This window comes from Prunus mume, linkage group LG4 (genome assembly GCF_029339155.1).
Source record: "Prunus mume cultivar Tortuosa linkage group LG4, ASM2933915v1, whole genome shotgun sequence".
NCBI lineage: Eukaryota > Viridiplantae > Streptophyta > Magnoliopsida > Rosales > Rosaceae > Prunus > Prunus mume.
The window spans coordinates 20367007-20392783 of record NC_142701.1 but is presented as its reverse complement, the minus strand read 5'-3'; the positions used below and the strand labels follow the sequence as shown (position 1 = coordinate 20392783).

Genomic DNA, 25777 nt, shown 5'->3' with positions numbered 1-25777 from the left:
TTACCCTGAAATTAATTTGTTTTCTGGTTTAATTTGCAGCTGTTGGTAACATAGACACAAGTGGGATAAGCATGTTTGAAGTGGTCAAAAAGCTTGTTGACAGAAGGGGGCTCCAGGTTCAAAAATCTGCAACAGTCTCCTTCAATTTATCAAATATTTCCTTCCAAATTTTTATTTCATCTGTTTATATAACTCTGTAATTTTGTTCCCATCTGTGTTTAGCTTGTACTGGCGAACCCGGGAAGCGAGGTGATGAAGAAGATGAACAAGTCAGAGTTGATTGAGAATACATATCAAGAATGGATTTATCTCACAGTTGCAGAGGCTGTTGCAGCATGCAACCTCATGCTTCACTCCACCAAGCCCAACCCCGGCAAAGATCAAGAACCAGCTGCATGGAACAACGTTGATGGCTTTGGCTGTGAATTTATGTATCAGAAAGCAATATCCACATAAATATGAAGACTCATTTGAATTAAGGAGAAATGAATTTCAGGAAACGACGTTTGATGGCTTTGGCGGCTATACTATTAATTTCAGGAAATTTTTTTAAAAAATAAAGGAGTATAGCCGTTCAGCTATACTCTTTTAATATATTATATTTAAATTCCATAGCCGATCGGCTATACTATTTACTTAGAAAAAAATTTAAAAACAGTGTATAGCCATTCGGCTATACTATTAATTTCAGAAACACCGAGTATAGCCGGTTGGCCGTACTCTGCAAAAATGTTATATTCAAACAGTATAGCCGCGCGGCTATACTATTTATTTAAAAAGAGAAAAAATAGTACAGCCGTTCGGCGATACTATTAATTAAAAACGGAGTATAGCCGTTCGGCTATACGATTAATTTAGGAAAAAAAATTTAAAAAGGTGTATAGGCTATAGTCTTTTTATATATTTTATTTCAAGAGTACAGCCGCCCGGCTATACACTGTATTTTTTCAAATTTTTAGTCCAATTAATAGTATAGCAAAAATGAAGAAGACGATACATTCAAGAGCAAAAGAGTAATACACGAGTCTCAAAAACATCTTGGAGTCACATTCCTCTGAAGGAGCATGGTGAAGTTGATTTCATCAATTTACAACTGACTGATTACCACAAAAAACCTCCAAAATAACAGTGGAAGACACTCTTTATGAATCCCTAGTCCGAACTCAGACGCACAACAGTCAAACAAGCTCTAAAATTCCATTTCCAGAATTGATCTAGTGCAAAGTTAACATGTTTACTCCTCTTTCTTCTCAAGGAAGACATTGGTGAGAACTGCGTTAGATTCGAATGATGCCTTGAGCAATTTCAGACCCTAAAAAATTAATGAAAAGAAAATGATCATTTTGAACAAAATAACAATTCCTCCAACCAAAACAAAAAAACAAAAGAATATAATAGCAGATGAGCGGTGGCAAATTAGCTTTGATTAAAAGCCTACATGATAATGTATGATGGTTGTATCGTCTATTGATCGAGTGTGTAGAGTAGAAATCAAAGCATAAAAAGTGTAACTATCCTATCCTTCCCAACTTGAATCAATTAAGAAAATAATAAAAAGTGGGGTTTGTAATTGATGTGCATATATATTTTGCATATTCAAGATGCACATATATTCACAGTTCAAAATGTTGAGAGAAGTTTAGGAAATCAACAACTTAAATGGAGCCCAGTAACAGTTGCAACATGCAAAGACAGAAAACTTAAAAAGGAAATCAACAACTTCCTTGCTTGCTTCAGCAAACAGAACTTTGTGGCTTTTTGTGTCAATCAGAAGCTTCAAACTCACGCTAGCGCTGCTGGTGGTAGCCATTGAGGGGATATTAAGGACAGACCTTCCCAAAAAAAGTATCCTGAATTCAAAATTATTCAAAAATGGCAATGGTGAACGGATCTAGAAGGTGGAGCGTCACCTTGGACTCTGCATCATTAGTCGACCACAATGCAACTCTACACATACAAATCTGTCATTACCTATACATAGGGAATATAATCTACAGATGAGTGAATAAATATATATTTATTTCCACCAAAAAACTGTAATCTTAAATAGGTTCGAAAAATCGGCCTAGGCGCTAGGCGGGAGGACACCGCCGCAATTTCACCCTAATCATTAGGGGTAGGCGCTAGGGAGTTAGGCGGCACCTGGGCCCCCGCCTAGGCGGCTCTAGGCGGGTCTGGGCCCTAGGCGGCTCTAGATGAGCAAGTTTACTTCAGCCGCACGATCGGTTCTCCTTGTTCATTTTTGTATCAATGACAGTGCAAAAGGATCATTGGGATAGCAGATTGGTTTCCTTGGACTCGTCGGGTCGTTTTTACCATATTTTGCGGTATAATATTTGTTACCAATAAGATCAGAGGGCCAAAGTTGAAATAATCCAATGTAAACCAATACAGTTAATGCCAATCCACAAACTAAAATGAACCTCCAAAAGCTCAATTTCTTTAGAGGACCAAAGTTGAAACCTTCATGCACTTTATTACCAAGGAAAACATTTGTAAGAGATGTTTTTGACTCCAATGATGCCTTCACCAGCTTCAAGCCCCAAGAAGCAAAAGCACAAACAAAATATGTAGTGTCAATCAATAGACACAGATAGAGAACATTCTGTATTGTAAACAAAACAAATTTTACAAAAAATATCAAACCTCTTCAATGTCAAGATCAACCACCTTCTCTTCAAAAGCATCAACCGTCTTAAAGTTCAACGTTATAAGCAATGTGATACTTGATACAGTAGACATACCAGCAACTGGTCGCACAACAGAACTGTTCGGCAGGCCTTTGGATCATCGTCGGTCAAAATCCGAAGGACATTAGCTCCAGCAGAAAGTGTCGTAGGTTTCAGCAAGGCCTCGTCCTTGTTAGTAGCAGGTTGTATGTATGTGTCACTGAGATTTTCAACGCTCTTGTAAAGTTTGACTAAGCTTCCACCCATGTCATCCTTGTTAGAGACGAGTTTAGAGGCAATGCCTTGAGGCAAAAGACAATACTAAGCAAATCCACAGAAAGTGTTTTCCCCCTTCAGCAAACAAAAATTTGTGTCCTTTTTACATGTACTTAATTTTGGTGATTGCCATTGATGCCGTCAAGAAGACTGATCGATAATTTTATTAGAAAAGCCTGAAGTGAACTGGTCATGAATACTGGTTGATGGATAGTATATACAACTAGGATTGCTGTTTTTATCTCATTAATTATCATCCTCTGTTTCAGGATTTATCTTCAATAATTACATGATTAATAGATCATTATAAGGCTGCTTTTGAAGATGAGAATTCCTTATTTCACAAGTGATAATCCGTATAGACGAGAAAAGCTAGCTGGTTTATAAGATTTATTTCATTCATATGACTGGGATTATGATCTTGGACTGACTAAACATGGATCTTAATAGCTCAATTTAATTATAAATTGTATTGATCAAATCCATTCACGCATCCTAAACCAGACAAAACTGATTAATCAAATATTCTCCCTGAATTAGATGAGAGTGCTCAATGGAATCAAATTGTTACAACTTAGAACCATTTTCACTTATCATTCTTTTTAAGTTGGGAATGCTATTGAAATCTAAGCCCGCGTACATTATGAGAGAGAGAGAGAGAGAGAAAGAGAGAGAGAAAGAGAGATAGAGCATTAAGAATAGAATGTTTAATATAAATTGCTTGGCCTGAAAAGGCATTCAGGAATTGGTCCTTGTATTAGTGAATATACAAGAAAAATCTGATTAAGAGTTACCAGGGTGTTACAGCACTGTACAACCAGTTGATTAGCAACAAGGCAGTTAGAGACCAGCATCATCCTCCTCCTGTACACAGTAAAGTCCAAAACACATTATGTCAGGATTTGAAGAACACAGCAAAGTAAAGACTTGTCAAGGAAAATAAAGGTCAACAATCCTGATTGGAATTAATATGGACCCAGCTATTCAAAATCCTTATTTGAAAACTCTATCTTCTTTTTTTTAATTTACTGAGGAAAGATGACATCAAGGAAAATATTATGAAGCATTTTCAAATGGAAACTTTTCCAAGACAACGTTAGCATTTCTCAATTCATTTACCTCAGCTCTTTCTATATTACTTGGTTTCGGTTTTGATGATTTGCTAGCAGTATTAGACACTACCATCCAATCAAAATTCACTTCTAATTGGGGATTTTTAATATAAATGGAGACATTAATAGACTTTTCAAGGGGCACCCTACTGCAGGTGGCCCAAAATAATAGCAAATAAGGTCTGGTTCCATAGCAAGTGATTCAGCAACTTCAAAGATAAAAAGTGCAGAAGCAAAAACATGTTTAAATGCAGGAGATGGAACAAAATCAAGTGAAATGGCCTAAGGTTGCATGCACCCTATTAGTTAGTATTTCAGTACAAGATCATCAGACTAGGAAGGTTGATTCACTAGTGACCTGCCACATGACTGTGAAAACAAAAGCTCATTATCTTTCAGTTTCGAACCAACTTAAGTCAGTTCCGGTACACCAAGAGGTACCCTTCCAGGATGTGGCATCCAGGGGTAGGCGCCAGGGAGCTAGGCGGCTCTAGGCGGCCCTAGGAGGAGTCTAGGCGGCTCTAGGCGTCCCTAGTCGGATCTAGGCGGTCCTAGGCGGCTCTAGGCACTCAAGGAAGGTCTAGGCGGCCCTAGGCGGCTCTAGGCACTCAAGGAAGGTCTAGGTAGCCCTAGGCGGCTCTAGGCGGCCTAGGCGGCTCTAGGAGGGTCTGGGCCGGCGTTTTGCCTTTGAGGCCTGGAGGAAGAGTGGTTGAAGTTCGCAGGATCCGCTGCTTGTTCGGAAGAAAGACGGAGAGGGAGACAGAGACAGAGACAGAGAGAGGAAGGAGAAGGCGCTGGGGAGAAGAAGATATCCGACCTAATTTTTATATTTGAAAAGTATAGCCGCGCGGCTATACTATTAATTTTTTTAAAAAAAGAGGAAAAAACACGGAGTATAAAGGCGTGGCCATACTATTTGTAGATATTATATTTCACCAGTATAGCCGCCCGGCTATACTATTTATAGGAATAATTTTTTAAAAAATGGATTATCGCTGCCCGGCCATACTATCCTTTGATATATCATATTTAAATAGTATAGCCGCGGCGGCTGTACTATTAATTGGAATAAAATTTTAAAAAAAACCTCGCGGCTATACTATTAATTTTAGAAGCAATTTAAGAAACACTCATTTAATATGAATTTACACAAACCAGGCCAAATTGTTTGAGTTCAATTCTAAAATATACTCGGTAGCTGCATCATTTGAAATGTTGTGAAATTAGAGTTAAAATGCAATCGTAGAGAAACGGCTGCACTCAGATGACCCCTTGTGTTAATCAGGATAGGCTTATGCTGTTTCTTTCCAAGGAAGACATTGGCAAGAGCGGTATTTGACTCCAATGATCGATGCCTTCACCAACTTCAAACCCTACAAGAGAGAGAGAAATATACAAGTAAGACATTTAGCTCTATCAACAAGCCATTGATAAGAGTTAGAGAAATATATAGGATATGAAACCTCCTTAACTTGAAGTGCATCAATCCCCTTCACATTGAACTTTTGTAGCAGCCTTGAGATTTAGTTGGGTATAATCTACAACATCCTATTCAGGCAGAGAAAATATATATGCCTCCAGGGAAAATATGCCGGCATACTATTTCTGCCTTGAATGCAGTTAAATTTGCAGGAACTAGTCAATTCAACAATCTACGATGGTTTTACAGGACGGGTATCGAAAATAGGAACAAGATGAAATAAATCAGACTAGCAGAGCCATCAAGTTTCCTCAATCAAGAAGCAAGGGATATAAAGACGAAGAGGCAAATATTGAGAGAATCGTCAAATTTTCATAGAGAAATGTATTACTAAGGACATAAAGAAGATTAGGCATTGTGAATCATATCATACCATGATGGGAGTAATAGATCATTTAGACAATTTAAATCCCAAATCCCTGATTAAGAACAATGTATCGTTAATGAAATTATTTAATAATTTTGATGTTCATGAGGCTAAAAAGAACCTCTGCTACAGATCTAGAACATAACATATAGCAGCTGGCTGGACTCTCTCTATAACTCTCACTAAAAATAAAAGAAGTAAACTTTTGAACCGAGCAATCACAAGCCACCTTAGAAATCTCTGCCTTTGAATTCATCTTTCTACTGCTGAACGACCAAAACAACTGTGACAATCTGCGTCCCCTTTCTGTCTCTTCATCTGCAAAATCATCATAATAAGATATATATATATATACACACACACACACACAATACACAATAACGAGATGCTTTAGTTTATGATTACAAATACACAGACAGGAATCTATACCTTCATGGAAAACAGCTAAATCTCTCTGTCCAAATCCAAAGCTTTCACGGCATCCCCGACTTCTTCCATCTTCCTCTTATGTTTTTTTTTGCCCCAGCTGAAATGGGAATACAAGTATAAATATATGAATTGAGTACAAGGCAATCTAAAACCTGATATATATAACAAGTACAAATTTAAGGTAAGGCATCTACCATGAAAATTCGTTGGGCTAAGATCTCGTCTCTGTTCTCATGCCAGTTTGACTCTTGAGTCATTAGTTAAGCAATGTGATAAACAGTAAAAGGCAATCTAAAAACAGGAAAACATGATGCATGCATGCATCATATATAGTTGTATGTCTATATATGTATGTATTTAGTTCCTTTTTTTATTATAAATAATTCGGTATAAGTCCAATTCTTATGACAGAATTTGGGTGCAATCCACACACTTATTGTTAGTAATTCAAGTCCTCTGACTTTTGTGCCACATAGGATTAGTTACCTTTTTTTAATTTCTGACATTTATATTTTTTCTTTTTCTTTTTTTATTTATGTTGTCGTTCCAAATTTACCCCCATAAGATATAAATCAGGTAAGTAATGACAAAAATCCTCATATGGCAAGAACAAACGGCAAAATTAGCAAATTGCAAAAATCACGTCTTCCACAATAAATCATGGTCCTGTCAAGCCAATTTCTGCAGATTTCACACTTCTTAATTGGGTTTAATACTTGTTGTATTGGTAAACCTTCGACACATGTACCTATAGCACATGTCTATTTACTTGTATTGGAATACATTCACCTATATCATAGGTACATTTTGTTTTTATGAGATTATTTTCGTCTATATGATAGGTACATTTGGGTTTAATACCTGCCATATAGGTAACCAATTGCCACCAGCAGGTCAATTTACCTGTAACACAGATATAGGTATTTTGTTGAAAATGAAACACTTTGTTATCAACTTTATCTTTCTAATTTTCAGTTGGCTTTGGTGTCTTTTTTGCCTTTTTGTTAACATATAAATAAAACAAGACGTTGAATATCTATGGATACTCTATTTAACTATAAGCATGTGAATTACCAATGTGTTTTCTACCTAGAGTCTAGAATGATGGAAACATGAAAATATAGTTGGGTTCCTCTACCTATACCATAGGAAAAAGATTAAGAAACCAGTTCATCTTTGTTTTCTGTTCCTTCTATGCCACACACCGAATTTCTTTTTCTTTTCCTTCTATAGCCCCCCTTGCTTCATAATTGATATATGACAAATTTATTCTAAGAAAAGAATACCTATGAATCAGTAAACTAGACCAACGGAGTTCGCACAAGCCTATACCTAAGAATCAGTCCAATTAATACATAACGAAACCCCCTAACTATTCCTCTTCTCTAGGTACACAAAACAAAAATGGTTCCCTTCCTATTTAAAATTAAAACCATAAAACAGAATTGGAATGGTTGAAACAATCGTTCAATGCAACTGACGCCAAATCATACAATCATTCTCCTACCTATGGCATTGGTATGTATGAGGAACTAAGGGCATGTTTACGTATCAACAATGGAGAAACTAAGGAATCAAAGAATTTAGGAATCGGAGAACTAATGAATCAGTATGGGAAGAATCATTCTCATTAAGCTGTTTACTAAACATATGGAATTAGCAATGGAATGGGATTGATTCCCATTGTTATTGTTTACTAATTTGCATGAATCAGAATCCAAATTAATTTTAGAATTATGGTAAAGTGATAAGGGTATTTTTGGAAGTTATGAAGAGAAAATAAAAATGGGAATCGTATCGACTACTCCCCCCTAGTTGATCTGATTCCTAGTTTTGAGGGAATGTGATTACGGATTTTGAGGTGGGGCCCACTTATTTTTTCATTTCTGATTGCAGGTAAACGCAAGAGAAGTCAGGAATGGAAATCATATTCCCTTTCCTTCCATACCCATTACTGATACGTAAACATGCCCTAAGGGTAATAGAAAGTAGGAACCTTAATCATACAATTTACCAGTAGAACAGGACCAGCAACTGACGTTTAGTGGCAGAGGAAATTTGCTACTATAATAGTGAATCACACATAGAAACCCACAAATCTCTCCATTAAAGAACCAAGAAATCAGAGGAAATTTGCTTGGAAAGAGCATGACATTTTGAGCAAATGTAAATTCTGCGATTTGTCGATCTGTCTGTACTTTCCGTGTTTCTACGTAGTGGCAGCAATTGTAATTACATTAAAATTTGTGGACATATTGTTTGCTTAGGTGGCTAAACACTTGGTCTTGTGGACTGGAATTAAGAGGTAACAACTCTTGTCCTGCATTCATTATATATTTGTAAAATTGGACCTATATACCTCCTCAAGCCCATACGGAAGACGTCCGAGAAGTTGATCACCACAAAATAGTGTAGCATCGGACTCACAAAGAACGCATGACAATTGTGGGTTTGTCCTTAAGACGATCCCAGAGCACTGGGTACAAGCGAAGTGAAATCTGGTGTTTTTAATCCCCAAATACTCTTGTAAACAAGAAAGAAATAGAGAACACCAAAGCTTTCAGAAACTAGAGCGAGCGAGCATGAGCATCCAACATTAACAAAAATAAACAAACCCTAGAATTAGAAGAAAGAGAAAGCAAGAACGAGATATGAACTGGGCAATTAAAGCTTCAAAACCCAAACGAGATTATTATAACAACCCAAGTACGTACCAAGTTGCCGGAGGATTTTTCTTTGCGGGAATTGATCTTGGTGTCTTTGGCCATGGTATTCCTACACTTGTTGCACCGAATGTTCCTAGGAAGGTTCAAAAAAACATTCTCAATCTGCAAGTTCTTAGGCTGGGCTGCCAATGCCATCACAACTATTGGGTGTGTATGATGAATTCCGATATGAGGAGAGAAGGGAAGAGGTTTAAGAGTCCGGAAGGTAATTTGAGTTGCAGCAAGGTGTCACGTGTTTTAAATATAGCCCGTTTGATCGTTTATGTTATTTTTGGGATATTTGTTGAAATGTCACCTGAACTTATACCTTAGTTTCAATTAGTCACCTGAAAAAATAATTTGAGTGAAATGTCACCTGAATTTTTCAAAATCCATGATTTGTCACCTGAGTTTAACATCATCTGATTTTCCATCTATTTTCAAGGGTATTTTAGTCTTTTCATTTTCAAGGATATTTTTAAAATGGAAAAAATTATTATTAAAAAAATAAAGCTTAAATGTAAAAATGGATGGGGATTAAATGTGAAAAGATATATAATTTTTATAATTTTCAAGGGTCTTTTCATAATTTTTTTATAATGATTTTTCCATTTTAAAAATACTCTTGAAAATAAAAAGACTAAAATACCCTTGAAAATAGTTGGAAAATTGGATGATGTTAAATTGAGGTGACAAATCATGGATTTTGAAAAATTCAAGTGACATTTCACTTAAATTTTTTTTTTCAGGTGACAAATTGAAACTAAGGTATAAGTTCAGGTGACATTTCAATGAATATCCCTTTATTTTTTGCCAAAGTCAGAAAATGATAGTAGGAGATTAAGCCTTAAATGAGATCCATCAAAATCTTACAAACAAGGAAAGGATTGTAGGAGATTAAGCATTATCATCAATAACATAATGGAGTATATATGGCTAAAAATAAGAGTAATAAATACATCATCTCAATGACAAGTCATGCAAATATCAGAGCCATCAATTTGGATCCCAATCCAACGTTTTTCTTAATTAAAATTTGATGAACCAATAAGATCCAAATTGGACCATTGAGGGGAGTGATCATTGCTAAATCTCAAGCTCAACTTGTTATTAAGAAAATGCTAGGGAAAATTATTTTGGTGGATTAGGGTTTATTCCATAACAAATAAAATGTCTCAGCTTCTAGCCTAGTAAAAAAGATCTTAACTTGCAGACCACGGTCTTAGGTTCGAACGTCCATGGCATCTTAATTGTGTGTGCGACTATCTCTTGTACTAAAAAATAAGTCTATTTTAACTTTATTGTTTGGTTATGTGATAATTATTGAGGAGGTGAATTCGAACATGAGTGCAAAAGGGCATGCACATCAGCCTCAGGCATGCACTGGTCAGTGTCACTAAGGTAATCATTGCTAAATCTCGAGCTCAGCTTGCGTACCTCTTGCGCCTCTTTTGGTTCTCTCCCGCGACATGGTTTCAGTTTCTGTTCAAAGTAAACAAAGATGGTGAACTCAAACTGAAAAAAACACAAAACAAATCCGGGTTGCATATAAGAGTCTCTCGCTGTACTCGCTTTGCCCGGCCCATTCGCGTGGGTTGAATAAAACGAGTGCTTCTATAGTGAGTGGAAAGTTATAAGGGTTTTTTTGAGGGGTATAAGAGCCGTTGGATTTCATCCAACGGTGAGTTTTTAAAAGAGTGCATGTAGAACCGGGTTGAAATCACCCGTTTGGAAACCCAACTTCAGCTGAAGATTTTTCCTTCTCTGTGAAAAACTCAAGAACACAATCCTCTTTTTTAATGTAATGCAAATCCACAATTAGAAAGATCCAAAGCTCCCAAACTCTATAATCGCTCCATTGTCATCAGCTCCTTGGGAGGCCTGCGATCTATGGTATCCTCGGTATGATGATTAATGGCTTTTACCTAGCTATTGCCCTGTTTTGATTCTATGATTGAAGTGAAAACCCCTTCTCTTTTTCGTTCAGCAGAAGAGATTCCAGATGAAAGCAAAGTAGCATATCTCTTTTTCGTGCTGCTGCAGTTGTTCCTGGATTTTGGTAGAGATGGAGTCTCCACTACGAAAGAATCCTCTCTAATGTCCACCACATTCTTTGAAGCTGACTGAGTTCGGAACTCCCGATTGACTTTGAGAGGTAAGTTCACTCTTGCTGGATTGATTTTGTTGGGTTTGATTTGTTTTTTGTGAGGGTGAGAAATTTGTCATTTGTGGCATCAATAATGCGTCATTTGCTCTGCTATCAATAATGCGTCATTTGACTTTGAGAGGTAAGTTCACTCTTGCTGGATTGATTTTGCTGGGTTTGATTTGTTTTTTGTGAGGGTGAGAAATTTGTCATTTGTGGCATCAATAATGCGTCATTTGCTCTGCTATCAATAATGCGTCATTTCCTTATGAATATTCAATATACTTAGTTGATTATTTTTGTTTGGAGGGGGATTGGAAATTTATGAAATGTAGGTAAAAGATCCTAAACTTAGGCTTAATGGCATTAGAAGTAAGCATTTGGAGAGGATATTGGGTGAAGTTCTGTAATTGCTGGTTTGAATTACATTTGAGTTCTTAGTTGAACATGTTGGTTCTAATGTTATTTTTTCCAGATTATTTCACAAGAGATGACGTAACTATTATTAAATTTTGCTTGTGTTTTGTGTAATCAGAATCCAACAAGCTAGGCTATGCGTGTATTGTGTCAATTTGGGCAATGTTTTGTGTAAGTGGAATGCATTGATAAGTTGTGATGCAGTAATGATTGATTAATGAATTAACATTTGCTATGCAGTAATATAGAAGTAGATCAATAATATACGTGGATAAAATGTCTGGGGCTCAGTAGAGTGATGACTCTGAATGCTAATGGGAGGGTTTACATTCCTGAAGTAAGAAATGAGGAAACACCAGCAGTTGGGATGAAGTTCGACTCGCTTGACCTCGTTTATAATTTCTATAATAGATATGCATTCTTGGCTGGCTTTGGTATTCGACTTCATTCCAGCTTTTGGGGGAAAAATAAGAAAGAGATTCTGAGAAAAGAATTTGTATGTTGCAAACAAGGTGTATACCGGAATGATGAAACTCGGGAGAGAAAAAGACAGCGGGGAATAAGTAGATGCAATTGCAAAGCTAAGATTGTGGTTGTGAAGACACATGGGAGCAAGAAGTATACCATCTCTCTTTTTGCAGAGGGACACAATCATAAGATGACACCCTCAGGAAGAATGCATTTACTGAGATCACACCGTCGTATTTCAGATTCTACAAAAGTACTTACAAAACAGTTGGGTTCGGTTAATATTCCCATTAATCAGAAGGTAAGTATTTTCGAGGTGCAATCCGGAGGAATGGATAAAATCGGTTTTATCAAAAAGGATATGTACAATCTTGAATGTAGTGTGAATGGGAAGCTGAGGAACCACGATGTTGAACTAGTGACCGAGTATTTTATGGCTGAACAGAAAAAAAATGAGGCTTTTTATTTCAAGATTGAGGGAGATGGCGATAACAGGTTTAGTCGATGTTTTTGGGCAGATGCAACTTCTAGACGGGCGTACGGGTTTTATGGAGATGTTGTTGTATTCGATACCACATTCAACACGAATAGATACGACTTGACATTTGCACCAATGTTGGGAGTTAATAACCATGGTCAAACAATTGTCCTAGCATGCGCATTTTTGAGCAAGGAAACGACTGAGTCGTTTATTTGGATGTTTGAGGAGTTTAAGAAAGTCATGCCAGGTGGCGAACCTAAAACGATCATCACAGATCAAGATGCGGCAATGAGCAGAGCGATTTCAATAGCCTTCCCGACTACATTTCATCGACTTTGCATATGGCACATCACATCAAAGTTCTCTGTTAAGTTACCACATTCTGCTTATAAGGAGTATTGGGGTGAATTCCAGAAAGCCATATGGGATATTGACAATAAGGATGAGTTTGATGCAAAATGGAATATTGTGGTTACAAAGGCTGGTTTGACTGACCATCCATGGCTAAGTTCAATGTTTGATTTAAGGGAATCTTGGGTTCTAGCCTACGCACGACACTTTTTTGCCGCTGGAATGTCAAGCAGCCAAAGAGTTGAATGTTCTCATGGTTTCTTCAAGCAATACATATCAAGGAAAAATTCGTTGATGGATTTCATAATAAGATTTGAGAGGGCACTTTCTCATCAACGTCAAAAAGAGTTAGTTGCTGATCACGTAGATGCATTTGAAGTGGCTCAATGTATTCTACCGATGCCAATGAACAAACAAATGGCTACCTTGTACACAAGGACAATGTTTCAAAAGTTTGAGCAAGAACTAATACAAAGTACAACATGTTTCCTAGAGCTGAAAACAGAGGATGCTTCTAAAGTTGTCTTTAATGTGAGCGAAAGGAAAAATTGGGAAACAAGAGTGGCAGAAGTCGTATATGTCAAAGATTCTGACCACGCATCGTGTAGCTGCAAAAGATTTGAATTTGTTGGAATTATTTGCAAGCACATCCTAGCATTGTTCAGAAGGGACCAGATTGAATATATGCCCGATAAATACATTTTGAAGAGGTGGAAGAAAACTGCGAAATTTGGATTGGTGTCAGATGCAAATGGCAACGAAATTAAAGACTCTGCAGATCCTGGTCTTTTAATAAAGCGGAGTACAATGTCCCGACTTGCTTCAGATGTGGTTGAGGATGCATTAATGTGTGAAGAAGGATGTGAGCTACTGTCAGAGACTCTAAAAAGTTTGCAGGTGAAGTTGAAGTTGTTGAAGGATGGACCAAGTAATAACGAAGTTGGAGGGTCCAGCTCTTCAAACACAATATATGAAAGACCCTAAGAGAGTAAGGTGCAATGGAGGGTCGAAACGAGTAACGGGAGCAAAGGAAAAGGCAATGAAGCGAGGGATTAGACACTGTCGGGAGTGTGGACACATTGGTCATGATAGAAGACAATGCCCAAGAAATTTGAACACACCGTAAGATGTTAACACTATTTATAATAAGACCTAAAATTTGAATAGGTAAAGTTCTTATGTGCTTCTGTTTGATGTTTATGCAGGACATCACCGTCGAACAATGACGAATCAACTCCAATAGATCTTAGTGACCCATTATTTGACGAATTTTACAGGATGCACGGACCAACTCAATGATTTAGGTTTCTATTATACGAAGCCCGGTTATTATGAAGACTAATGATCAGGTGAAGTTTTCTAGATGCAGTTTTATTATTATTATTTTTTTGTTCATGTCCACCGATGAGCTCTGACTATGTCCATTGATAATTGAAATGAAAATTTGCTTGGTTTCATTCTTGCATGAAATTTGGACATATGTTAATTTTACGTCTTCTCCCTATTTAGAAATTTTCATAGACATTAGATAAAGCATCAAATTTTGATTTATGTGAAGAAGCAATGACTTTTACCTTGTAAAATGGGTAGTTTATGGTGAATTATGTTTGAATAGAGATTTATTGATTATATGACAGGCTAATGCAGCATTTCCAGCAGCCAGCTATTGTTTCCATTACCAGTAATGATTTCCAGCAAGCACGCATCATTTGTAGCAGCACCCACTTTTTGCGAATGTTATGTTCTAGTGTTTTACTGGTGATTAAGATCTGAGCTGGACTGGTTATTAGGTGCACGATTTTGCAAACATTCGTAGCTGAAGGATACTTGAAGCACTTTGTTGGAACAGAAAGATTAGAAAGCAACGTGTAAAAAAGTACATTGCAGCTAATCACATTTCGAATGGTTGGGTAATATGAAAGGGTACACTAACATTTGAACTACTCATAATTCCACACACAAAAGAAAATTTGATTGCAAAGCATTTTATGTGCTCCCTCTTAGCAATACCACGATCTCCCCAATAAACTGAACAACGGTAGCCACAATCACTAGGTCGTATTGGTCAGCTTCTTCTTAGCAGGTCTCGCATGCTTATGGTCACTCATGTCCCCAGTGATTTAGACAAAATACATATTCAGCAATATTTGGAATTTTATTATATATACATAAACCATAAACCATTCACTACACAATGTATAGCACATGGCATTTTACTTATGACTCACGTGTCATGATAATGGGGCTTTACTGATTACCAACGTGCTGTGATATTGACTGCTTATTGAATAATATTTCCATAGTTGCAAAATATAATGTTAGACAGAAGGAACACATGATGACTTGCAAGACATAGTCCCAATAATTATATATGAAGCAAATGAAACTGATATTTGTATTATTTTATATTAGATAATGACATTAAGGGAATATAGTTCTAATTTGTGCAATACCACGATCACCCCCAACCAACAGAACAGCTGTAGCCGCAATCACTTAGTCGTATCGGTCGGCTTCTTCCGAGCAGCTTTGACGTGCTTATGCTCATTCATGTCACCACCATCGTCTAGTATCTCTCTCACAGCATCAGGGGACACATAGTCCCAATTATAACTTGTATGAGTAGTTGCCGCGAATGCTTGAAATTTTTCGAATCCTTCGTTGAATGCCAACTCCAGTTCACTGTGGTGCTCTTCGCATCGCATATGGTTCATCAAACAACCTTTAATTTCATTATTCATTACTGCATCCAACTCCTCAGCTTTCAGCTTCCTTTTATGACTCAGCTTCAAGTACTTGTTCTTTTGGGAGAACGCTTTGTTCACTCTAATGTTAAGATCAGCCAAAATGGCCTCGTCTTCAACACATTTCTCGTGCCATGAATTGATCAGTCTGGAATTATAATCCAGCTTGGTACTGACTGCATCTATTGCCTCTAATGGATCATCGGAGTCCCCCTCACTCCCAAATGATGTTGAAAATGGAAGGGGTCGGCGAGTACAACGTGGAAACGGAACCTGCGACTCCAATTTTTCATCTTCGATTGTGTTGTTGGCGCCTGAAGAGGTTGACATACTTGAATAATCCTATTTGTTTTGGAGGATGAGGATTGCAGATGCAATTTCGTTTGAGAAATGGAACATAGCTTTATAGACCAACATACCAAAGCTTGCGTGTAGTCAACATATCTACTTTATTTCAATTTTAAAAAAAGAGGTGTCAGGTTTTGCTTTTCAAGCATGTCAACCTCACACTCTCCTTACACCACTGTTAGTGGTTGAAAGAAACTCAATGGAAGTGACATCTAGTTAGTGAACCCAACCAAACTAAACAAACTAGTTAGGATTAAACTTAGATTGTATGAGACCTTTTTTCATTTATACATTGTCAACCAAATGTTTTTTTTGGCGGGAACCCTTTTTTATTGGTATTACTATCACCCCCTTCATAAAAATTCTCCTCCACAAAAACTCACTCTTCCACCGAATCTGTCTCCATCTACTGACACTCTCTCCTCCACAGAAACTCTCTCCCCCCATTGAATGGATTTACTAACCAAGTTTGATGTGAGCGTAATAAACACCCCTCCAAACAAAGACCGCCTTCGAAACGCAAGTGAGTCACCAGACAAGCAATGTCACTTTCCTAGACAGAATGACCATTTTGTTGGAAGTTTTGAGTCTGAAAGAGTTCTTGCTTTCTGGAAGGAGAGGCATCTTCAACTTGGTGATGAAATCCAAAGGGCAAGGGTACGTTTGGAATTTGTTGAAGGCCAAATTGAAGATGACAAAAGGCAGGCCAATCTGGATAGGGCGAAGTTGCAGCGCATGAAGCGTAGACACAAACGACTTCGGAGTGTAGCTGTTCAAAAATACAAGAACTCATCTAATGCAAAGGAGTCAAAGAAGCGTGTGATGCAAGCTGGATTCGACTACTTCCGGTCCTATGCAAAACTCGTCGTACCCGGGTTTGATTGGTCATCTATTACCGTTTCCGACGTTAACAAATATACTCAGCAAGGGAAGTAATCCATTTTGGTTATCGTGTTTGAGTAGAGGCAAATCAGAGGAACTGAAATTTTCGTTAAGCTCTGCTTCAAACCTATTTTGATGCTTACTACTATAGAATATTTCAACCTTCATATTTTCATGTATTTAATTACGATAACACGATGCAAAGTGCGCATGTACTTCAAATCATATGTTGCTGCCATGTCCATTTTTTTGTGATCACGTATCAGATTTGGACATGGTTGCATCATATGCAATGTTGCCTTTATGTATTATATGTTAGGGTAAGGTTTATGGAAAAGCATGTGTGACTGGTTTTGTGACAAAGTTATGGCATTATTTTGTACCAGTTATATATTGTTTTTTGTACTGGTTCATCTCCTACTATTGCTTTATTTCTTTATATTATATGTTTATGCGATTGGACATGATAGAAAATATATTACTGATTCCCAATGCGGCGTCAGAAGGACAACTTATTGAATACCGCCGACGTGTTGAAAACTCTAGGTGCAGGTGCATATGGACAACTTATTGACTATCTCTGACGTCTTCAAAGCTCTAGGCGCATGCGCAGTTCCAATTATGGCTTCGAAGTAGTGGTGCATTTATTATATATGTACATTATTATAACCAAAACAGATAATTTTACATCCTTATATATGAAAGGAAACTAATTCTTGTATTAGTACAAATTATATAACGAATATTAAGGAAATATACTTGTTAAAGTGAACAACATATATACTTAGGGTTAAGAGGAAAGTGAGTTATGTAAATCATTTTTGAATTTTTAATTGCGAAATGGATGATCTATGGGTTCCCCTCGTTTTATAACGTCACACGGAGGCCGGAGTATTTTTCGGGGCATTTTAGGATTTTTCTACTATTTATTGCATTTTTTCAAAGATTTTTGCACTAAAAAAGCCAAAATAATTGCCAAATGGACACCTGGCGCGATCTCAGCCCCTCACCTTTCACCCCTTGACAAGTGTGCGTCAGTCAACATGGCCACATCCTTACCTTTTACCCTAAATTATTATTTTATGACTTTTTCTTAGAAAATTCATAACTAAATACACAAAAATCACAATAATGTTCCGAAAATTGCTACGACCTCATTGAGACTTCATCTTCCTCCTGAATTCCCTGTTTCATGGTTACGCTACATTAGTATTTTATTATTATTTATCCAAAATTATTTTTATTATTATTGTTATATTACTTGTTAGCTTGTACATTTGTTAATTATATTTACTCCAAATTTTTATTTTTATTTTTATTTTCCGTGTGAATAGACCATTTCTGGTGCTAATCAGTTTCTCTCTTCTTCAATTTGTTAATGTTTTTCCTTTTTTAGGTTTAAGGGATGTTTTCAAACATAAAATGGAAATATACAAGCCATCCATTCTACAACATCAGGAAATAATTATTCAAAGTCTTTCACTGTTCAAGTTTTGCTTAAGAAACGTGTAACCCAATCATTTGGGATATGCTAAGTGGGAAAATGTCATTCCCAATAACCGGTGAAAAGACACATACTCACTTCATGCATGCGTTTTCGTTTACTAAATATTAAGATTGCAGTTGTGCAAAATATCTGTGTCAGTAAAATGTCATTCTTAGCCGTCAATTATGTCAGTAATAATTCCACTATATAGCAAATATTATACATTTATATATAAAACGGGCTAGGACAGCACAAACACCAGACAAAATAGATTAAAACATGAAATAGAAAACAACATTTGTAGAACATAGACACGCATAAAAACCGTAGAAACATACTCCAACTAATTATAAGGGTATGGATTCCCTGGCACAACATAGACACGCATCACCTTGAACCAAAAAACACTCTCACGGTGCCATTTGCATCAATTGCAACAAGTCCAGAAGGCAGGATTGATCTTTTCTTCACTAGGCCAGCCTGGAATAACAAAACACCAGTCGTTGTTGTTACAAGCGCTGCACTGATTGAACTTAATCTTCCCATAGTGAAACATATCTACGATATGTCTTCCAACAGAGAAAATTCCGCTTAATCGTCGTCTCAAAGCATCCTGGTTCCTTTCATATCAATGTTGTTACGTTGATTCAAAGAACACAAGAATTCTAATGCATCCTCTTTTGATGACCAATTCCGGACATGCCAAGTAGTCCAACTATATATGACGCTTCCATATGGCCTGCCGTGGCTGCAGCGCGCATCCCAGACAATGCTTCCACATTACCCCTGCCTGAAAAACATGTCGAACGCTTCTCTAAATATCGCCTCAGGGTTCTGGCAAGCCCTGCATTGGTCCACGAAATGCCGGACTTGCGTTGCGGCATAGTACCAGTTAGGATGGTCTTGGTACTTTTCCATTGAAATTGTGTTCCACACTTGTGGAGTGTTTGCCAACGTATTGAACAATGGGCACACACATGCCATACGAAAGAGATCTTCCGAGGAGTTGGTTGCCACGTATAACATCACTTTAAACCAAGCTAATTCCGGGATGAAGGCTTGAGGCACATCCAGATGGAGATGCTTCCTTCTCTTTCCTCCGACTGTAGTGTAATGTTTGGAATTCATTGAAATATTTTTGGAATGGAACGATTTGAGGACTGCAAGAGGGGAGAAATGAGAATATACGGGGTTTTGGGTTTGTTTTAGCCTCTGGTTGCACTGTTCTGAAAAGGTGTTTCCTTGGGGTTTTACCAAGTTGACCCTTTTTAAAGAAACTGAACTCAACACCCAAAACATAAGACAGGCGAAGGGAAAACGTCATCAAAATGCAAAGGGAGTCAGACCGTCCAAAAGTCAATTAATAACCTATTTCCATAGCCATTGTTAGGCTTTTCCCGCCATTAAATTCATTGATACAAATGTGATGGATTACTGACTAGTGACAGAAGGTCCCATCAGATACTTTTTCATTTTCCCACACATACTACCCCTATTAAATGACGGATTCTTATCCAACTAGTTGCCTTAATGAAATATAAAGAAAATAATATATTTAAAGCAGTGTCCCCTCAATTGTAAGATTAATTGGTAGTGAAATAGTATATCGCTTATCGGAGTAAAATGTGTCACAATTCTGACGGTACAGGTGTCCAGGATCGTGACCAACCCACCCACACACAGAAAAGAAGGATATAATTCGATTTGGGCAGAGATGAGAGAGAGCTGAGTGAGAAGTTTAGGGTTATGACTTATGAGTGAAGGGGTATAACTGAGAAGGTATGAGTCCGAAGAGGTTTTAGTGAGAAGATCTGAGTGAGAAGAGGTACAAGTGATAAGATTCAACATGTCTTCGTCTTCATCTCCCGCTCAAACAAAGAGGTGTCAGTATTGTGGAGCTGCAATGGTGCTTCGGGTTTCAAAATCAGATAAAAATCGAGGGAAGCCATTTTGGAAGTGTCTAACCTCCTATGTAAGTTCTCATTTCCAGAATATGTATGTGGGTGAAAAAAAAATCCTAGGTCTAACTCTGACAGAATTATTTTGCATATATGATGCCTGCAATTAGGGAGCCACCAGTTGCAATGGATTCGAATGGGTTGATGTAACCTCCACAAGCAGGTCAGACAAGTCGACACGTATGATGCTACAGTGCTTAATATGCTGAAGTCCATTAAGGACTTGGTATTAGTTTTATTAGTTGTATCAATTGTCATATTATTTGTTCTTTTAATGACCAATTAAGTGCACGGTTTCAAGGATTGTAAAAGTTCTCCCCAAAAACACATGTTGCACGCACCACCAATGACTTTTCAAACCCAATTTGTAATTTTTGTTATTGAAATAGGTGGATTAGCATTGAGTTTAAATTATTGTTTGAAACAAAAGCATTTACTTGTCAGAAACCCAGTAAAAACTTTCCTAGACTTACTTTACAAAAATAAAGTCATACGAAGACGATAAAATGACAATACAGGGCAATACGATGCAATAATAAGACAATACCTTTTTTTTAAGATTGAATAATTATTCAGTGTATATAGATTGTTTATTGATTGTTTACTGCATGTAAATCGCATGATATTGACTGTTTATTGAAGGTTCATTAACTGCATGTATTTCGCATGTTATTACTCCGATATTGAGTGTTTATTGAAGGTTTATTGATTGTTTACATGTTTCGTGAAGGTTTCATGATTGTTAACTGCATGTATTTCACATGTTATTGAACCGATATTGAAGGTTTATTGAAAGTTGATTGAGTGTTTACTGCATGTATATCGCATGTTATTGCTCCAATATTGCATGTTTATTGGGGGCAAAAGTAGGACTCCAGTTAGATTTAAGGGGGGAAACGGTCCTTATTCTTTGTTTTCGTAGGAAGAACAACTTAAGTAGAATTTCCTATTCAATACGACTTCCTTATGGTTGATGTAATTGGGGACTGATGTATATTGCATGTCTATTGCGTGTATATTTCATATCTATTGCGTGTATATTGCTTGTCTGTTGCCTGTGTATTGTTATTTATTTCCGTCGTAAGCAATACAAATCAATACAGACGCAATAAATGTAAAGATATGCACGCAATAGACAAGCAATATAGACCCAACAGACATGCAATATAGACGCACCAATATACATTACTGTTATGTTACTCAGCTGCCCAAAACCAATAAAATAAAGAAAATCAACCAATTTATTAACCGATTATAAAGGAGAGAGGGATTCAAACCCGAGGGGCAGTGCGGAACCAATAGGGAGTTTTTAGAGCATTGCACCTGGGGACATTTTTTCATGTGTTTCTATAAGGAGGGCATGGTTGAATAAAATATTGGAGGCGAGGCCATAGCAGCCTATTCCCCTTACAGAATTACCTTATTAAGATGCAACCCATTGCGATTAAGTCAAGGCATGTTGAACGGCTTAAAGATTGGGATCTGATATTTGGAATGGTGGCTTGGATAAATGATGACATATCACTTTGCAATGATGTAATACACTTAAAAAGCCATCAGTCCCTATGTGAATATGCATTCTTCAAATCCAAATTCACATATGCAGTCTTCAAATCCCAATTCAATGCAGTTTGGTTGAGGTTAGGTAAATGTCGTCAAGGAGTTAGGCCAATATTACACCGATGTTTGTTTCATTACATCAAAAAAAACTTTACATCCATATGCACATTCTATGTATGGGAATGGCATGTGTCTAACTTCAAAAATGCATCTGCCTATCCATTTAGATTGCCCACGTGCAATAGATTTACAGATCCAGTTACTTTTCTCCTCTCCAACCTCAACATCTCCATTTCAGAGTCTTCATTTTTCTATGCTCTGCAACCAGCTCCATATACATTTCGCACAATACGAGAATAAACATAGCGTAATATCACACTAATCAAAATGAAAGCATGCATCCGCTATAATATTTGCCACTATTTTGGTTCTAATTGTTATTGTCCAGTAACTTAAATCTAAATTTCTGTACACAAATACACTAAGATTGAGAAAGACGAAGAAGAATTCAGGAGCAGAGGTGGAATTCGAAAAGGACCCATGGGTCTCTATTGTGTATTTACATGACTTTGAAATTTGACATTCCCAAAACCTATTTCATCATCATGTGCCTAAACCAAGTTCAACCGATATCATGGCATGTAAGCATCTCCCCGTGCAATTTCTGCAGCCAACTTCAACCGAAAAAATGGCATGTTCTGCGAGGTGCAAGTAGCTAAGGAAATCTCAGGCACTCAACAGCTCAATGTACTTCAACACGAACATACCACAATCGCCTCTGAAGCAAAACAAGAACTCGATCAATTCAACTAATGACATTCTAACATAATTGACAAATTAAAGTAATAAAATTAAATAAAAAGTTGTGCTCACTCATTAGCCTGTTGTGGAACATCCACACGATGTATTGGCCATGGACACCACCAATCTCGGGTGCACTCGTTCGCGTAAACACCTTCTTCATAAAAGTCGAGGGTGTGCAGAAGATTTGGAATCGTAATTGACAGGGGGCCGAGTTCTTCCTTTAAGCTCGATCCGGAATGAGTGAAACCATTGAATCGTAGACTTTGATTTCACACTGAATCAGATCAATCTCTAGAGCCACCCAATGCTTATATTTTTGCAACATACAAGGTACATACACCTTATACGTGTTCTGCCAATCCAATCCACAAGCCGGAACCTTGCCATTTACAACGTTCACTAAACTGGTTCTAATTTTCCACCCAACTTGCTCTTTTTTCCTTTTATTATCCGCAAAGCAAGTATGGATGTGATTCTGTGAAATAGAAAACAATCAATGGTTAAACAACTCCACAAAGCAAGTATGGATAATTTGTAATTATTAACTGCACTTGGTCAAGGCCTATGCCATACTGATGTAGCACAGCCCTGGGTGTGTTAGTTTAAACACTTAGAGCAATAAGACATAACAGATAAGAAAAGCTGAAGGGAAGAAAAGGTAGAAGGCAGGCAGAAATCAGAGAGTTTAAAGGAATGTTTAATCAATATTCAAATCTGAATTGTAAAGAACTACATAGGGGTATTTATAGCAAACTAAAACCTAGAGAGAATAGAATTAAAATCCCCAGGTAAAACAGAAATCCTATTCCTAATAAAATAGGAAACTTAGAAATCCTAATAGGATTTGGAAAACTAACTTAGAAATCCTACTAGGATTTGGAAAACTAAAGAATATAGGAAACTAACAAATCAATTAGGAAACTAAACAATTTAGGTCCTATGCATCCTGCATCACATACCATAAAAAATACATCGGTCGTTGTCCAATCCGATATTTCTACTTCCTCCAACTGTTGTTGTCGCTTCCGGATGAGATACAAGCCCAAATCAATGTGCTGCACATGTTTTCCTTGTCAATCTCATAATCTATGCACATTCAAACAAATGCATAATCAATTAAACTTACATCTCCTTTCAGCCAACCGTCAGCTTTGACGAGGGAAGCGAAGAATTCAATCTCAGCTTCCACGTTGCCAAATTGCATCACCAAACTATGAATATAAAAAGTTTTAGAACACAACAATTAAAAAATATATACACTCATGCCTTCTATCTCAAAAAACAAAGGACTTACTTTGGGTTATGGCGCCATTCCGAACAAAGTTTCAGCAATTTCACCATATCATCATGCGGAATCGCCTTCATTGGGTCTAACGTCCGAAGTCCGGTTGTCTTTGGCAAATTTTTTTTAACCACTTCACTAGCTTCAACGATCTTCCACATAGGAATAATCCTCTTCCTCTTCCGTAATTGGACCCCTCGTCCACACCTTGACCTTCATCATTCAACCAAACGCTCAACCGAGATAACACAGCTGTAGGTTGATCCAAATCAATTTCCCCGACAGAACCTCAACCTTTGTCCCCTCCGTGCTCTCGCCAATGTCATTGCCAACCAACATAACTTCATCATCCTCTTCCTCACATTGGTTTCTTTGCACTTCCTTTTCCTCACTTCTCTGTCTTTTCACTTCCTTGCCCTTCCTTTTTTTTTTTTCGATCCTCTCCCTCACCGCTTTTTCTTTGCAGTTCTTCCTCTCCCTCAATGCTCTTTCTTTGCGCTTCCTCTCCTTTGCTGCTTTTATTTTCACTTGCTCTCCCTCACTTCTTTCCTTTGAGCTTCCTCTACCTCCCTTGGTTTTCTTTGCACTTCACCTCCTTCAATCCCCTTCTCTTCCTTTTCCTCTCCCTCATTTCTCTTACTTGGCACTTCACCCCCTTCAATCCCCTCCTCTTCCTTTTCCTCTCCCTCATTTGTCTTACTTGCCCCTTCACCCCTTTCAATCCCCTCCTCTTCCTTGTCCTCTCCCTCATTTCTGTTATTTGGCCCTTCACCCCCTTCAATGTCCTCCTCTTCATTTTCCTCTCCTTCATTTCTATTACTTGGCCCTTCATCCCATTGCATGCCATCCACTTCCTCATATCCCTTAAATAGATGTGACACGACACAACGATTCGTCCTCTCTTTCAGTAAAGCTATGTCCCTTCTCACTTCCTGCTCAAAATGAGGACCTAAACAGTGGCCCAAAATTTTTTCCATCCGTATGACCTTTAACTCAAGGACGTCCTTTTCCCGCTTTACTTGAAACAACTCGGACCTCAACAAGCTTACCGCCTTGTTCAACTCATCAAGGTCAGCACATGAAGAAGGAATTGACTCTGCCGAGACAACAGCAGGGCGACCCTGTGGCCAACTCCAATATGGTTGTCTCATGTCCTCTTCACTTGGACATAGCGCCCAAGAACTGAATCGACTATTTCAGAAAACAGACAAGAGTCATATGCAATCATTCTACTTCATAATTTCATTGAATCTTATAAATAGTTCCAAGGGCTGCAAACCAAACCTCTTTGCTCGGAAAAAATAATTGTTCAACTTTCTCATCTCGGGAACAGACGTAGTAGTTCTCCATCGCAAAATACGCGGGAGAGCTGTCGGATCAACAACCTTGCAGTAATTCAGGTCCACCATTCTAGGAATTAATTCATATACCCAAATCTACACAATTCACAGGACACAAGTTATTATTTAAGTTTTAAAGTCAACAAAACATAACGACATGAACATTATTACCATGTACCTGGAAAGCATACGTGAAACCTTTAAAACTCCAGCCACCCCTTTGCACTTCACCATGGTTATCCTTCTTGCCCTTCTCATTTCTCCGGCTTGTTCCGGTTACCTTACATTTCCCCTTCCCTCTTCCCTCTTCATTTTCAAAGCTTTTCACATACTTTGTTGGTGCAGAAAACAGACTGTCTTGGGTTTTGTCAAACGACACCGAACCCCATGGAAACTTGTTGAACGCATCCAAGTCCTCTACAAGGATCAGGTAATTTAGATTGATGTTCAAATGTTTGTCCCTTCCCAAAAC

The 25777-nt window shown here is 37.6% G+C and overlaps 1 protein-coding gene, 2 long non-coding RNA genes and 1 pseudogene across 3 annotated transcripts; 2 read left to right on the top strand and 2 right to left on the bottom strand.

The window, feature by feature from the left end:
* LOC148918104 (protein disulfide isomerase pTAC5, chloroplastic-like) overlaps positions 1–25777 on the top strand; it is a 101565-nt pseudogene that overhangs the window by 20148 nt on the left and 55640 nt on the right.
* On the bottom strand, positions 1685–4088 carry LOC148918114 (uncharacterized). The gene is made up of 3 exons (XR_016126346.1): positions 3740–4088; positions 2647–2942; positions 1685–2533 (listed from the first exon to the last, which is right to left on the bottom strand). It is a non-coding gene; the product is annotated as an uncharacterized LOC148918114 (long non-coding RNA).
* Positions 13865–15062, top strand: LOC107880763 (uncharacterized). Its single transcript, XR_016126345.1, has 3 exons — positions 13865–14023; positions 14107–14250; positions 14539–15062. It is a non-coding gene; the product is annotated as an uncharacterized LOC107880763 (long non-coding RNA).
* On the bottom strand, positions 22913–24160 carry LOC148918113 (uncharacterized; the record flags this gene model as incomplete). Its single annotated transcript, XM_089049797.1, has 4 exons — positions 23978–24160; positions 23810–23894; positions 23643–23738; positions 22913–23158 (listed from the first exon to the last, which is right to left on the bottom strand). Coding segments are annotated over exons 1-4 (576 nt in total), but the record flags the coding sequence as incomplete, so codon positions are not given.